The following is a 13787-nucleotide window of genomic DNA, read 5'->3' as shown; positions in this document are numbered from 1 at the left end:
TTCTTTTTTTCCTCTCCCTCATTGCCTTCATCATTTAGCATGCTTATTATACTTTCTCAGAAAAAGAATAAAACTGAAAAAGAATAATATTTACTGAGAATATAAAATAAAATAGAAACTATTTCATTACCATTTTCATTGCCATCGCTATCATCTTCGTCACTGTCTTTAAGTTGATACTTATTACTCCGATCATTTTTCTTGTCCTTCCTTTCATCTTTCTCCTCTTTCTCCTCTTTCTCATCTTTGTCACTTCCATCCTCGCTTCCATCTTTCTCCTTTTCATCTTCGTCACTGTCATCATCTTGTTCCTCATTATCATCTTTCTCATCATCTTTCTCATCATCTTTCTCATCATCTTCCTCATTATCATCTTTATCATCATCTTCCTCATTATCATCTTTCTCATCATCTTCCTCATCATCTTTTTCTCTACCCTCATCCTCACTTTCTTCTCCTTCATCATCTTCTTCTCCCTCTTCATCATCTTTTTCTACACCCTTTCCCCCCTCATCTTTCTTGTCTTTCTCTTTCTCCTCTGTCTTCCCTTTCTCCTGTTTCTTCTGTTTCTCTTCTTTCTCTTTCTCTCCATCTTTTGGATCTTCCATCTTACTTTTTCCCTTACAATAACGTGCGCGTAGCTCCTCCACACTATCCGTAACCTGGATTAGGCCATCTTCTCCTCTAACCTGTTCTTCTACAGGAACTAAAAAGGTTTGAAGGAGTGCCTCATATGCTTTGTAAGAATCATCCCTATCCTCGCACGCTTCTCGCAGTTTTTCTTTAAGTTCAGCATTTTCCTTTTGTAGCTGTTCAATCCTTAGAAGCAATTCATCTACCACTTCTGTGTTCTTTGGGGCTGACATCAACTCTTTTTCTTGATCAGTTGGGGGGTACACAAATGATTCACTGACCTGGTTTAATGTACAATAAACCAAATTATTTACCAGGAACTAAACATTTACTAGGAAATAATTTTATTTACCAAGAACAAAACAATTTAATGGTTCCTTTTCTATTTACCAGAACAAAACAGTTTCACATTAACACTGATCAAATGTATACCTGTTCTGCAGTAAGATTTGCAAGCTTCTGGTCAAATGTATCATCTATATTGGTCAAAGACCACCTCACGATCCTAGGCACCTCATCCCTAAACCTCTCTTGTCGATCAAAACATGTAGTATGCTCGCAAAACCACACCTATAAAAAACATAGAGTATGAGACACATGAAGTTAAGTTTGAATTTAAATGATAAAAAACATACTCACAGGAAGTAATACAAGGCACCCTGAAGCTTTCAGTGGGTCGTTGGGGTACTTATTGATGTGATCAATTAGGAATGAGTGCACCGCTGTTGGCCAACACAAAGTTGTAATTGATTCCATTGTATGCAAGTTGAAGAGAATACGCATTGGAACCTTGTAACCTGTTAGGGGAGCAAATAAAACACTCGCACAAATATACATGATGATCAGCCTGATGACATCCATGTCATCTACCTCTCCGTTGACAGCATCTCTCAGTGCCTTGGATATTTGTATGCATGATATCATTCTAGGGATTTCACCAAAGTACTTCATACAAAAATCTACTTCAGGCTGCTTTACTGATCGATTTTTAGGGAAGACTTCTCTCGCCTCTCTTGACAATGGCATACCTAGAATTAGGGCCACATCTTCAGGTTTCAGTTCCATTTCTTTCCCCGCCAACGTAAACCTTTCTGTCGAACTAGAATAGAGGCAGAGAATTTCAAAGATAGCCTTGCTGGGTTTGTTTATGTTATCCCAATCTATTTTGTCCTCAACAAAAGCCATCACCAGATTTTTAAATGGAGTCTCGGCTAACAACTCTTTCTGTGTAGTCGACATCTTTGGATATGTGTTCTTCATTTGTCTCCACGTATTTCGAAGGGCATACTTGTAAGCCTTCGGCACCAGTGCTGCCAGGTTGGGTGGTCTATTTTTCCGTTCACCCGTTGAGTTTCCACCTTTTGTTTTTGTTTTCTTTCCTTTCTTTTTTTGGCTGCTTTCTTCTCTCTCTGGTGCAGCTTTTCTCTTGCCTTTCCTTTCTCTCTCTGCATTGTCTTCTCTCTCTGGTGCAGCTTTTCTCTTGCCTTTCCTTTCTCTCTCTGCATTGTCTTCTCTCTCTGGTGCAACTTTTCTCTTGCCTTTCCTTTCTCTCTCTGCATTGTCTTTTACTTCAATGCTCTCAGTACTTTCTACCTGTAAAAAATGTAACCAGGAAAGAATGTTGTGTCACACATTACAACAAACACTTGAAATGCATGGTCATCTTTACAATAAAACAATTTACTGAACATATTACTGAACATATTTTTATTCTCATGAAGAAATCCATATCACTTGGAACAACATAATTCCAGTACAATAAAATATTTTCAAGGAACAAAACATTTTACAGTAAACAAAATTATTTACCAGGAATAAAACAACTTACGGTGCAAAATATTATTCCCATGAACACTAGACAAATCTAAATCACAGTAAAACAAAATATTTTCAAGAAAAAAAAACATTTACCAGAATAAAAAATATTTACCAGAAACATTTTCAAGAACAAATGATTTTTTGTTCAGTTTCATACCTTCTTCTTTCTAGGACTAGTTCTTCTAGCCAGAATTTCTGCTATCGGTCTTTCCTTTACTGATATCTCTCTATTGGAAGTTGGTTCTATGATAGTCACACCCTTTGATTTCTTGTTCGTATCTTTACTTTTCACCATATCTGCGTCAAAGAAATGTAAGATTATACACAAATTTTATGGTTTCTAAAAACTTCTAGGGTTTCTAAAATCTTCTAGGGTTTCAAACAAACCATAAGAGATCATTTGTATAAACTTTAAAGGTTTCTAAAATATTGCGTCCCTAAAGAAAGATCAATCACCATATCTGCGTCAGAAAGTAAAGTTTTTCACAAATTTTAGGGTTTTAAAAATCTTTTATGAAAGAAACTTTTATTAAACAAGTTTAGGTGGATGAGATAGAAGTAAAACCTACTTGAATCCCTTCACAAACTTGTAGATTATTTCTCCAAACAGACTTGAATCCCTTCCTTTTCTTCAAAATAACTTGAATCACTTTAGAAGTAAAAGTTGAAAGAGGAAGATGCAGGAGGAAGATGCAGGAGGAAGATGACGGATGAAGAAAAATTTGGAGAGAGAGTTTTCTTGAGAAGGAGCAAAGTTACCTGGGAAGAGGGACTCGGCGTGGGCAGAAGTTAATGTGGAAGTGACCGTTTGCAGGAAACGTCACTTCCGTCCCTCGAATCAGTCAGAAATCGCGCCAAAAAATTGGCCAAATCCCGGTTGATTTTCAATGGCACGGGGCGTAAATTCGACGAACTTTAGGGTTGTTTCCGTCATTTTAAGTCCCGGCCTGACATTTTGGACCTCTCGTTTATTTATGGGCAACCGTGGACGCCCAGCCCATTTTGGGCCTCCTTTTGGACGTCCAGCCCAATCCCTCTATACATTATAGGGCCCCATTTTTTTGAACTCTGCTTGAGATAAAGAGGGCAATATCATCAATGTGACATCACAACCAACTTAACAAAGGTTTAACGAAAACAACAAAAAAATAGGGGTGTATACCTGACATTCAAGAAAACATGGGCAAACACCTAATACTATTAAATAGTTGGGCCTATGTCAAATTGACCCATATTACCCAAAATATTTATAGTGTTTGACTTTTCAAAGACCAAGAATAAAAGGCGCTCACCTTTGTGTGTGGGATAAATTAAGTAAAGAATGAGTACCTTCTCATTAATCTGTTTTTCCTTTTCGTGATAGAAACTTATCATGAATCATAACACATGATTTGCAAGTGAGAAATAATGATAGTACTACTATTTCTTGCTTGATCTTATCACTCTTTGGGTGTGGTGTTTTGTCCCGGATGAATTGCCTATAATTTAAGTAGGTTTAGTCCACCTAAGTTGGTATTTTCAAGTGTAAGAAGTATCTTAAATGATCATTAGTTTGTTAAGTATGATCTCTTATAAGTGATGCACTTAATTAGATTTAAGATTATTTTAATATTTTTTTATGATTCAATTGAATCAGAAGATTCAGATCCAATGGGTTTGCTTTTAAAGATTAGCATGGTGGATGAGTGATGATTCAGTTCTTGAGTCTAAATGAATTTCTACCTATCAAGTTTTAAACTAATTAAGGGCTAGGTCAATTAGTGGTCGAATAAATGGTAAGAGGTACATGGTTGGCACTGGTTTCCTTTTTCTTCAGAAATGGTGGCTTTTTTTAATGTTTTTTTTTCTTGCACGGAATTTCATTTGTCATCAATATCTGAAGCACCTCAATATAAATTGGGCGCGTCTATAGGCGCCTCCTCAAAATGCTGTAGGGGCCTCCCTCTATAGGCGCATCCCATACGGACATGTTTGTTGTTTTAGGCGCCTCTAAGTGCCCCCCTCTCCTTGACCATTATTAGGGCATCATAGGCAGCAGTTTTTTTTAGTAAAAAACAAATTCCAATACCAATTCAATCAACAACGACAACAAATTCTATTGATTCTTCTTCATCAATTCTATCACGCTCTCAAAACCCTAATTCTCATCTTCCTTCTCCTTCACCTCCTCCACTTTCTTCTTCTAATAACATCTCTCCTTCTCCTTCTTCCATGGATCATCATCATCATCTTCTTCCTCAACAACAACAACAACAAATCTCTTCTCCTCAACTTCCTCCTCTCCCTCAAACTCCTTCTTCAATTTCTGCTTCTGCTTCAATTCAATCCCCTTTAATTCAATCTCAACAACAAATTGACCCTAACTCCACCTTAGTTGGATTACAACAAAATCAATCCCAATTTCAGCAATCTCAACTTCAACAACAACAACAACAATTGCAGCAGCAGCATCAACAACAACAACAGAGTTTGATTTCCCAAAGGAATTTGTAAATCCCACAGACATTACAACGATCATCAATTTCAAGGATGAATCAAATGCAACAACAACAGACGTACGGTATGCCTACTGGTACTATGTTACAACAAGCAGGCATTTACTCACAAATGAACTTTGGAGCTAACAATCTTCAACAGCAGCAACAACAACAACAACAACAGCAGATGGGTAATGGGGGTTTATCTCGATCAGCTTTGATTGGGCAAACTGGGCAAGTTACTGGTCATCTTCCAATCTTGCCTGGGCAAGCAGCAGCTGCTGCTGCTCAATTCAATATGCAATCTCAATTGCTTGTTCAAGTAATCACTTCATTACTGTAATTTCGGAAGAAGAAGGAGGCGCCTCTTTAAATTTCTGTAGGCGCCTCCAAATAGATGTCAAGAGAGGCGCCTATAGGTGTCGGGGTTGACCACGAAATTGACTATAGTCAATCCCTCCCGGGAGGCCCCTACAGCATTTTGAAGAGGCGCCTATAGACGCGCCCATATAAATTAACCAGTGATACAAATCACTGCTCTTACCAATTCTAGAAGACTAAGATCCGTTCTCAATGTGGGACTATTCTTACAGTATCGAGAGTTAGTTATTATACTTCTATTGTTCATTGTGTTGTTCCCTGTGAAGGATTCTCACACATGAAGCCGTCAGTTTGTTGGCAACTTGCACGAATTCCTTGTAAGTAAACAAACATACATAGTTGCCTTCCATTTTTAAGGCTCGTAGTGGCCAAGAGCCACTCAACTTCACCAAGTTGATAAAAATTGCCATAGGTGCTGCTTTGGGTCAGTAGTATGATCTGATTAATGCCCAAGATTGACAAATGCATTGTTGGACAATGACTTCCATCCCGAGCTATCCTATCTTGGAGACTGGAGTCGCTAAACTCGTCTCCATTCGGACAATGCGTACAAAGCAATTGATTTCACATGGGTGTGAGAAGAGAAGAATCTAGTTTCATGGGTAAGTAAACTCTTTCTCTTGGTCATCACAAAAGAAACCACATTTTGCCCTCATGTCGTGAGAATTGATCATATAGCATCTCCTACTTATTTTGGTTCATGAATCTTTTATCCGCAAATACCAGCATTCTTCCTGGGTTGATTTACATTAGCCCGACATTTAATTCAATGTCTATGACAAAACATGGTAACTAAACTTGTTTGTCCATGGATGGAGGGGAAGAAACATTAGTAGTTTAGGCTGGTTCTCGAAGTTACTTCCAGTTTCTTGGATTTCATCATGACTATTGACTACCGATATAAAGTGGAAGACAAAGAGTAGAGAACTTCTACGATCATAAAGGAGGTAAGAATGGTTCAAACTTAAACAAATGTGCTTTACAATTGGAAAACATAAACTTCCCATTTCCTAATCAGTAGGAAAATGTTAAATGGTCGAGACATGTCTGGATTTGACAATGAGCCGGCAGGGGCGGCCCAGGCCCTAAGCAGCCAAAGCGGCTGCTTTGGGCCTCGACATACATGAGGCCTTGAGGGCCTCTTACTTATAAGTTTAATAGGTTTGTCTGACGCAAATAGATAAAATTACAACTAGATTTTCAATAAAAAACAACCTATAGCTCAGTTGGTTGGGACTCAATTTCGGTGGTGATGGACAGACGATCGACAAACGACTTCAAGTAAGATAAAGTTTTGTATTTTACTTTTCCTTTTGTACCTAAAAGGGGCCCTCATTTTTAAATTGGCTTTGAGCCTCAAATCAACTTGGGCCGGCTTTCTGAGCCGGCCGATCATCACTTTAACCATGATGGGGCATAAAACTCAGACAAAAGTAGCACTGTAATCTACTATATAAAGAATAATAGATTTCTTGATTTGTACCTTACAAATATAGGAAGGATCTATAGGCGCACCCATAACTTGTCATAGGCCCGCCTTCTCTATTAGGGCCCCTTGGATATGGCAGTCCGATTGGCCAAATTCGAACTGTGTTTGAAGTTTGAACAGCCTAGATTAGGGCCAGTCCTAGTGCCTTGGGGTTGCCCTGTCTGCTGGCATCAAACTGTTCAGTAGGACGTCCATGGAAAGTGCTAAGAGAAGTGCGGGCCTATGCTAAAATTTTTTGGGGCGCTTACAGACCCTCCTAGGAAGAAAGAAAGAGGTCGTCAGGACTCCGGAAGCAGAAAACCAAGGTAAACTGATTTGCAGATTCTTAAGTCCACAAAGACAGCATGATGTATATAACTGAAAAGGAGTGTGGTCGGGTCGGTAGGACAAATCACAAATGGTCCGGTTCCTCACCGTTTCAACCTAAGCAAAACCCACCCTTCACATTCCAATGCTAACTAATTGAACATGGAGATATTTCACACTATTAAATTATAGACTACTTTCTCAACAAGAATTTTTTTTTTATAGACTACTAGTCTAATTAAATACTTTGACTTTGACTCTCTTACTAGATTTTAGGAAGGGAAATAAGAAGGCGACCATCTCTATTCTTCTTGCTCTATACACGACTTTTGCGAGTAGAATACGTTACGTGCATGTTTTTCTTTGATTTAAGACTTTTTTTACTCCATTCTGACCAGCTGTTGTAATAGATAAATAATTACTGAAATTTAACTTTAGAATTTCATTTCGAACTTATTTCTTGTGGTTGTGATCTGTGGTGACATATAAATCGAAGCTACATTTAGTCGGACGTGACCCGTAAAAAATTGAAATCAATATAATGGTTCATATCGTTTTACATCAACAAAATGGGTAGTTAATGTGAATTCACATACTATCAACAACGAGTGGTTGAAGTTCGTCATCTAATTTAGGCCAATAGATTTTGCCTTAAAATAAGTAACATATCATTCTACCATAAAACGAAAGTCCACTCCATGGCCCCCCAATATTTTTATAACATGGTTTTTGTTCAAAGCCTTGACTGACTTTTGACAAACTTACGTTTTCTTTACCCAAGACTTTTGGCAACTCTTTGACCAAGTCGGAAAATGACAGAAGCCACACCATCAACCCTTGTTATACTTTATGTAGATGTGCATATCATGGAAAATAACCAGATGTAAAAATTGTTAATTCACTCTAATTTCAAAAGCATGAGTATGTTAAGTAATCAAGGAAGTATATGCTACAAAAATCTTTGCATGGATAAGATTGGATAACAAAAGCTCACATACTCTTATAATTCTTGTTGAATACTTTATAAGTGTAAAGGTACTGTTGTATGAGTTTGTCGTCAAATAGTTGTTTTTTCGATATCAAATACCTAGAGGTCATGTGTCGGGATCTTAGACACCATAGTATTTTTATTTGGATATTGACTACAATAGTAGTTACAAAAGCATCGATATATCAATACGATGTGATAAGTTCGATAATTGTTGAATTTAAACCTTACAGAAATTATTGCCCTAAAGTCCGTCTAACTACTTTATTTATATTCAAGTTCAATAATGCACTTTTGTGTGGTCGAAATTGGGACATTCCTATTGTGGAGTAGATGCACTACCGACTGAACTACTAGTTGTTGGAACACCATTATACTTAGACTTTGTACAAATGTAGTGTAGTGATGTCGAAAAAAACTTTTTATTTAATGAGACAGTGGTGTTATGTGTACGGACCTGATATAATTTGTAACACATTCATATCTTGCAGGAACAAATCATTTAGATTTTTAGCTTGTTTTAAATCTCAATAAATTCTCACACACAAATCACATAATCTCAAGGTAGTCTTCAAAATATTTTGGGATATTTAGTAAATGCCCCCCACTTATTTAGCAATATTAGGACTTCACCCCTAAAAACAATATCGTTAAGGCGTTAACCCCCATTGCTTCTTTTTCCGTCAAAATCTCGTTATGTAGTGGGCGTGCGAGTCACGTGCTTGTTATCGGACCAAAATACCCCTGTCCTAATTTAGTATATGACCCCCATTTATTTAGCTATATTAGGATTACACCCCCGACCAAAATACCTTGTCCATTCGAATAGTTTATCCCGAGCTAATACCTTCCGATGGTAGGGTGGATCGTGTCTTTACCAGTCCGAGGTAGTTGTACCCTAAAATTACTTGTATGCGTCAAGTTCAAGTTATAACATCCACCAAACGGAACCCGAAAAAGAATGGAAGAACAACTGGTAGTAATTGTACCCAAAAATGGTGTAATTGGTTTCAAAAGTCTCTGTTTTATAATTGTTTCTCACAAAAATTTGATTTTCAGGTTGTCCTTCAACAACTAACCAAACTATTTTGGTTGGGGGTGTAGTCCTAATATAGCTAAATAAATGGGGGTCATATACTAAAAGTTAGGGCGGGGGTATTTTGGTCCGATGACAAGCACGTGACTCGCACGCCCACTAAATAACGAGATTTTGACGGAAAAAGGGGCAATGGGGATTAACGCCTGAATGATAATGTTTTTAGGGGTGAAGTCCTAATATTGCTAAATAAGTGGGGGGCGTTTACTAAATATCCCAAATATTTTATACCTAGAATATTTGCCCAAGAGGGTTGTTGTGAAAATGTGGGATCTATGGCAAAAGTAGCCAAACCAGTTACAATTTTGGTATAGTATGTACTACTTATATAGTTTTGTAGAAACATTTTTTTTTGGAAGAAAAAGTAAGAACTTGTAAAAAGAGCCAAAGGAGAAAAAGGAAGTTTACAAGAGACGGCTAAAAATCTACAAATTCTGAACTTTGTTACTGCTCTCTCTCTCTCTCTCTCTCTCTCTCTCTCTCTCTCGCTAAACCCTGAAGTCATCTCTCTAGAAGCTAAGCAATTCAGAACAGAGAAAAAGGAAGAAAACCATGTTTGTGATTTCTTATAAGAAAATCAGTATATACAACTGCGTCAAAAATTAAAAGGTTTTGGATATGGGAAATTGTATGGGATCTCCTGTTAGTAATCGAAGTCCAAGCACCACTGGAATCTCAACCCCAGGTATATTTACAAATCATTTACATACTTTTCCTCTTTCAGTAGCAATAAATTCTCTGTTATTATTCTTGTTTTTGACTCGAATCAAACTCTAAAGTTGATACCTTTATCTATTCAATTTTGGAAAAAAGCAATTTTTTTGGTTCAAATACCAATTTTGTATGTCAAAATCCATAATTACAAAAGGGGTTATCTTCTGACTTTCTCTATCTTAATTGGGATTTCTTGTTTAAGCAATTCACACAAATCCCATTAATTTTTGTTGAAATTGACCAGGGACTTCGAAGAACAACAGTAACGAAAAAGGGTTTTCAGGGAGTTCGGGTGGGAAGAATCGATCACTTTCGGCAAGTGAAAGTCTTGAAGAGGTATACCCAGATGGAAAAATCTTACCTACCCCAAACCTAAAAGAGTTCACTTTTGCAGAACTAAAGACTGCTACCAAAAATTTCAGACCTGATACTGTTCTTGGTGAAGGAGGTTTTGGGAGAGTTTTTAAGGGCTGGCTTGATGAAAAAACTTATGCTCCTTCAAAGATTGGTAGTGGTAAAATTGTTGCTGTTAAGAAATTAAATTCAGAGAGCTTGCAAGGATTCGAAGAATGGCAGGTTACTTTCATTGAACTTTATCTCAATTGTGGTTTCTGTATTCTTCTCTCTCTCTCTTGATTATGTGTTTTCTCTGGTTTTTTTTAATACGAGTTATTTGATTTGCTTAAGTATCATCAAGATATATAATTTTGGTTCCTATTTGCATCAAGCAAGTTCTTCCAAGTAATTTACGGATCGCTTCGAAAAGTATCATCCTCTACCATTTTGTGTTTTTCGATATTAATGCTCTTAATGTTTGTTTGTTTGTTAACATAATTTGATAGCCTTATAGGGAAATTTATTTTTAGTCTTGTATACCAAGATATGATATTTAATTAGTCGTTGTGGTTGGTGATATGGGCATTCTTACCTAACTGTCGTATAAATAATTCCTCTCTCTAATTTTGGATCATTCATGGTGAGTTAGTCAATACTCGGATAGGTTGAATTCATCCTCGTCATACTCATACATAACCGACCATTTTTTGTTAGTATATTTCAAACTAGGAATGATTTTGGGTAGTGTTGGGACATCTCTAGAAATGGGAATAGACGAAATGTGACAGATTATTCCGAGTTCAATATTCAGGATTGTTCTCATTTTAGGTCAATGGTAGATAACACTGGGGAAATCGACCCTCATATGAACACCATGGATATTATGGGGTTTGAAAGAACATTTAGTAGCCGCCGTATCAGATCACTCAAAAGAATTAGTTTCTCAGTTTAGAAAGCTAGCTCTAATGACAAGTATATACAAGTTTTGTTGCTCTAGTGATATTTGGCTTAGGCATTCTAACTTATGCATCTTGTTTATTGCCGTGTTTGGTGCAGACTGAGGTGAATTTCTTAGGACGACTTTCTCATCCCAACTTGGTGAAACTGTTAGGGTACTGCTGGGAAGATAAAGAGCTCTTACTTGTTTACGAATTCATGCCTAGAGGAAGCTTGGAAAATCACCTTTTCCGAAGTAAGTATAAAAACAAATATGAAGGTAGACTAGTAATAGTAGTAAGATACTTGTATTAACAGTGGTAAGAATGATGGGAACATAACATTACTTCGAAAAATATTAAAATATGAAATGACGAAATGCACACTTGAAAGAAACATATCTTACGTATATTTGACAAATCTTTTCTGGCTATCATTTAATGAGAACACTGTTTCCTTTTTATAGGATCATCAGCTACGCAACCACTTCCGTGGAGCGTAAGACTCAAAATAGCAATAGGTGCTGCTCGAGGTCTGGCTTTCTTGCACTCATCTGACAAGAAAATCATTTATCGCGACTTCAAAGCTTCAAATATCCTCCTGGACGGGGTAAATATATATTGAGTTGATACTGCTACTAAAGAATAGTATAAATTAGTAATTCAATTCCTTATATCTGACGATTTTTTTTCCTTCGCCCCTATTGTAGCACTTCAATGCAAAATTATCAGATTTTGGTCTGGCAAAAAATGGTCCACTAGGCGGCGACTCACATGTGACAACACGTGTCATGGGCACATACGGTTATGCAGCTCCTGAATATGTTACTACAGGTAATTATATCTCCAAAACATTTTCTCATCTACCTAGTACTAATTAGAGGGCTAACAGGTAATCACCAATTTCGTGTATTATATATGTATAGTGTAAATAAGCTTGTACAGAGATTGAGTTCTGCCATAATTGTTATTGAATGTTTTAAGTTGATTACTTGAATCCGTGTTATATCACGGGCTTGTTCGGATTTACCGTAACTAAGGGGTGGCTTTCAGACAAGAAATTGATCCTAGTGATGTCTTCATTTGTAACTCAGTTCAGAGTCGTTATGGTTGCCCTTCTAAGTCAAAGGTTAAACCTTCCTGAAAATACCTGCAAATGCTCGTAATTGTCCGAGTCAAATAAAACTCAAATGACATGGAAAAGTTTCGTCTTCTACTCTTCTTTTCTAAGAACTTTTCTTCTACGCACATACTCTAGTTATAGATGACTCGGACTTGTATGTGGAGAATTAAACGCCTGTTTCTTACATGCATAAGTCAAAATCTTGCTTTCGCTGACCCTTTTTTCATGTTTTTTAGCTTCTTGTTTTATTTGTTTGTGTTTCTTAATAAACGGTACAAGTATGTAATATAACTGCACATTTGGACAGGTCATCTGTATGTGAAGAGTGATGTATACGGATTTGGAGTTGTGTTGCTAGAAATGCTGACAGGTTTACGGGCACTGGACACAAACCGTCCAAATGGGCAACATAATTTGGTGGACTGGTTAAAGCCATCTCTACTAGATCGAAGGAAACTGATACGGGTAATGGACCAACGATTAGAAGGACAGTATCCTTCCAAAGGGGCACTTCGGGCAGCTCAGTTGACAGTCAAGTGCCTAGCCCCAGAACCGAAGAGCAGACCATCCATGGAAGAAGTTGTTGAGTCTTTAGAACAGATCCAAGCCATCAAGTTTATTCCCAAGGAGACCACCCGAACAACAAGTTCTACTCATTCCTCTAGCAGCCATAGTGGCCACAACCGTAACCAACGGACACCTCTTCATTCTGCCCATGGTGGCTCTGCGGCTGGTCAACGTGAGTATCCACCCTCTCCTAAGAGTTCAATTCATCGCTGATAATGACAGATTGAGCTCTCTCTCTCTCTCTCTCTAAACATCCATCTGTATCCTGATTATCTTCTCTGTTGTACTCTCTCTTGAAATTAAAATTGTTTTGTGTGGAAAGATCATTTAGGCGATGCTAATTTTGATAGTAATTTGCGTGCAAAAAGTACCTGTAACAATAGTGTCAACTATCTTAATGTGTTATTTTTTGTACAAGTAATTTGTGTGTTTCTTGAGGCGATACTAGACTACTGATACAACTACAATGTATAATGCGTTAATAATAATTGTTTTAATATGTATCAACTCGAACCAATATAATTAAGTGTACATTCTTGATCTTGTAAGTAATGTTGTTGTAATTGTACTTCTTTTCCTTTCTTGTTAGATGTATATCAACTCTTCCCTAGCAGAAGGGGCACTTTTAATTGCTTTATTTCATCTATTTCCCCAATAGATGTGTTATATCTTTTATTTTAGGGGTTTCATTATATAATTGTAACATGTTAAATGAATTCTACTTTTTTTTGTCAAAGGTTAAATGAATTTTATTAGTAAAAAAAGTGAGTAAATGGGTCCTTGCAATTATATTCTAAAATTAGTCTAATGCAATACGTGTTGAATTTCAATGAAACAACCAAAAGAGAGAGAACAAAATTGTACTTAATAAATGCTAAGTGGGGGTCAAAATATCGTTGTAGGACAATGCATATCAGGTTTCTG

At 37.1% G+C, this 13787-nt stretch overlaps 2 protein-coding genes and 1 long non-coding RNA gene across 4 annotated transcripts; 1 reads left to right on the top strand and 2 right to left on the bottom strand.

The window, feature by feature from the left end:
• Nucleotides 1-56: 56 nt before the first annotated feature.
• On the bottom strand, nucleotides 57-1872 carry LOC147533880 (uncharacterized). The gene is made up of 4 exons (XM_086650075.1): nucleotides 1273-1872; nucleotides 1066-1203; nucleotides 296-914; nucleotides 57-73 (listed from the first exon to the last, which is right to left on the bottom strand). The coding sequence occupies exons 1-4, from the start codon at nucleotides 1870-1872 to the stop codon at nucleotides 57-59; spliced, it is 1374 nt and encodes a 457-aa protein (XP_086506201.1).
• Nucleotides 1873-2683: 811 nt separating this feature from the next.
• Nucleotides 2684-3306, bottom strand: LOC147533879 (uncharacterized). The gene is made up of 3 exons (XR_015227182.1): nucleotides 3211-3306; nucleotides 3021-3075; nucleotides 2684-2748 (listed from the first exon to the last, which is right to left on the bottom strand). It is a non-coding gene; the product is annotated as an uncharacterized LOC147533879 (long non-coding RNA).
• Nucleotides 3307-6693: 3387 nt separating this feature from the next.
• Nucleotides 6694-13411, top strand: LOC147533878 (putative serine/threonine-protein kinase PIX13). Of its 2 annotated transcripts, none has more exons than XM_086650252.1 (7): nucleotides 6694-8685; nucleotides 9424-9873; nucleotides 10147-10478; nucleotides 11295-11430; nucleotides 11641-11783; nucleotides 11884-12007; nucleotides 12604-13411. In XM_086650252.1, the coding sequence occupies exons 2-7, from the start codon at nucleotides 9807-9809 to the stop codon at nucleotides 13074-13076; spliced, it is 1275 nt and encodes a 424-aa protein (XP_086506378.1). In that variant the 5' UTR covers nucleotides 6694-8685; nucleotides 9424-9806; the 3' UTR covers nucleotides 13077-13411. The 2 variants fall into 2 exon arrangements, 1 of the variants encoding a protein (XP_086506378.1); XR_015228150.1 differs by lacking the exon at nucleotides 6694-8685 and having other exon boundaries at nucleotides 9510-9873; nucleotides 12604-13245; nucleotides 13312-13411.
• The last annotated feature ends 376 nt before the right edge of the window (nucleotides 13412-13787 follow it).

Source organism: Eschscholzia californica, unplaced genomic scaffold, assembly GCF_041429995.1.
Source record: "Eschscholzia californica isolate CP2 unplaced genomic scaffold, dmEscCali1.0.p SCAF_6, whole genome shotgun sequence".
NCBI lineage: Eukaryota > Viridiplantae > Streptophyta > Magnoliopsida > Ranunculales > Papaveraceae > Eschscholzia > Eschscholzia californica.
The sequence above is the reverse complement of the archived record's forward strand: the minus strand, read 5'-3'. Positions and strand labels throughout refer to the sequence as shown.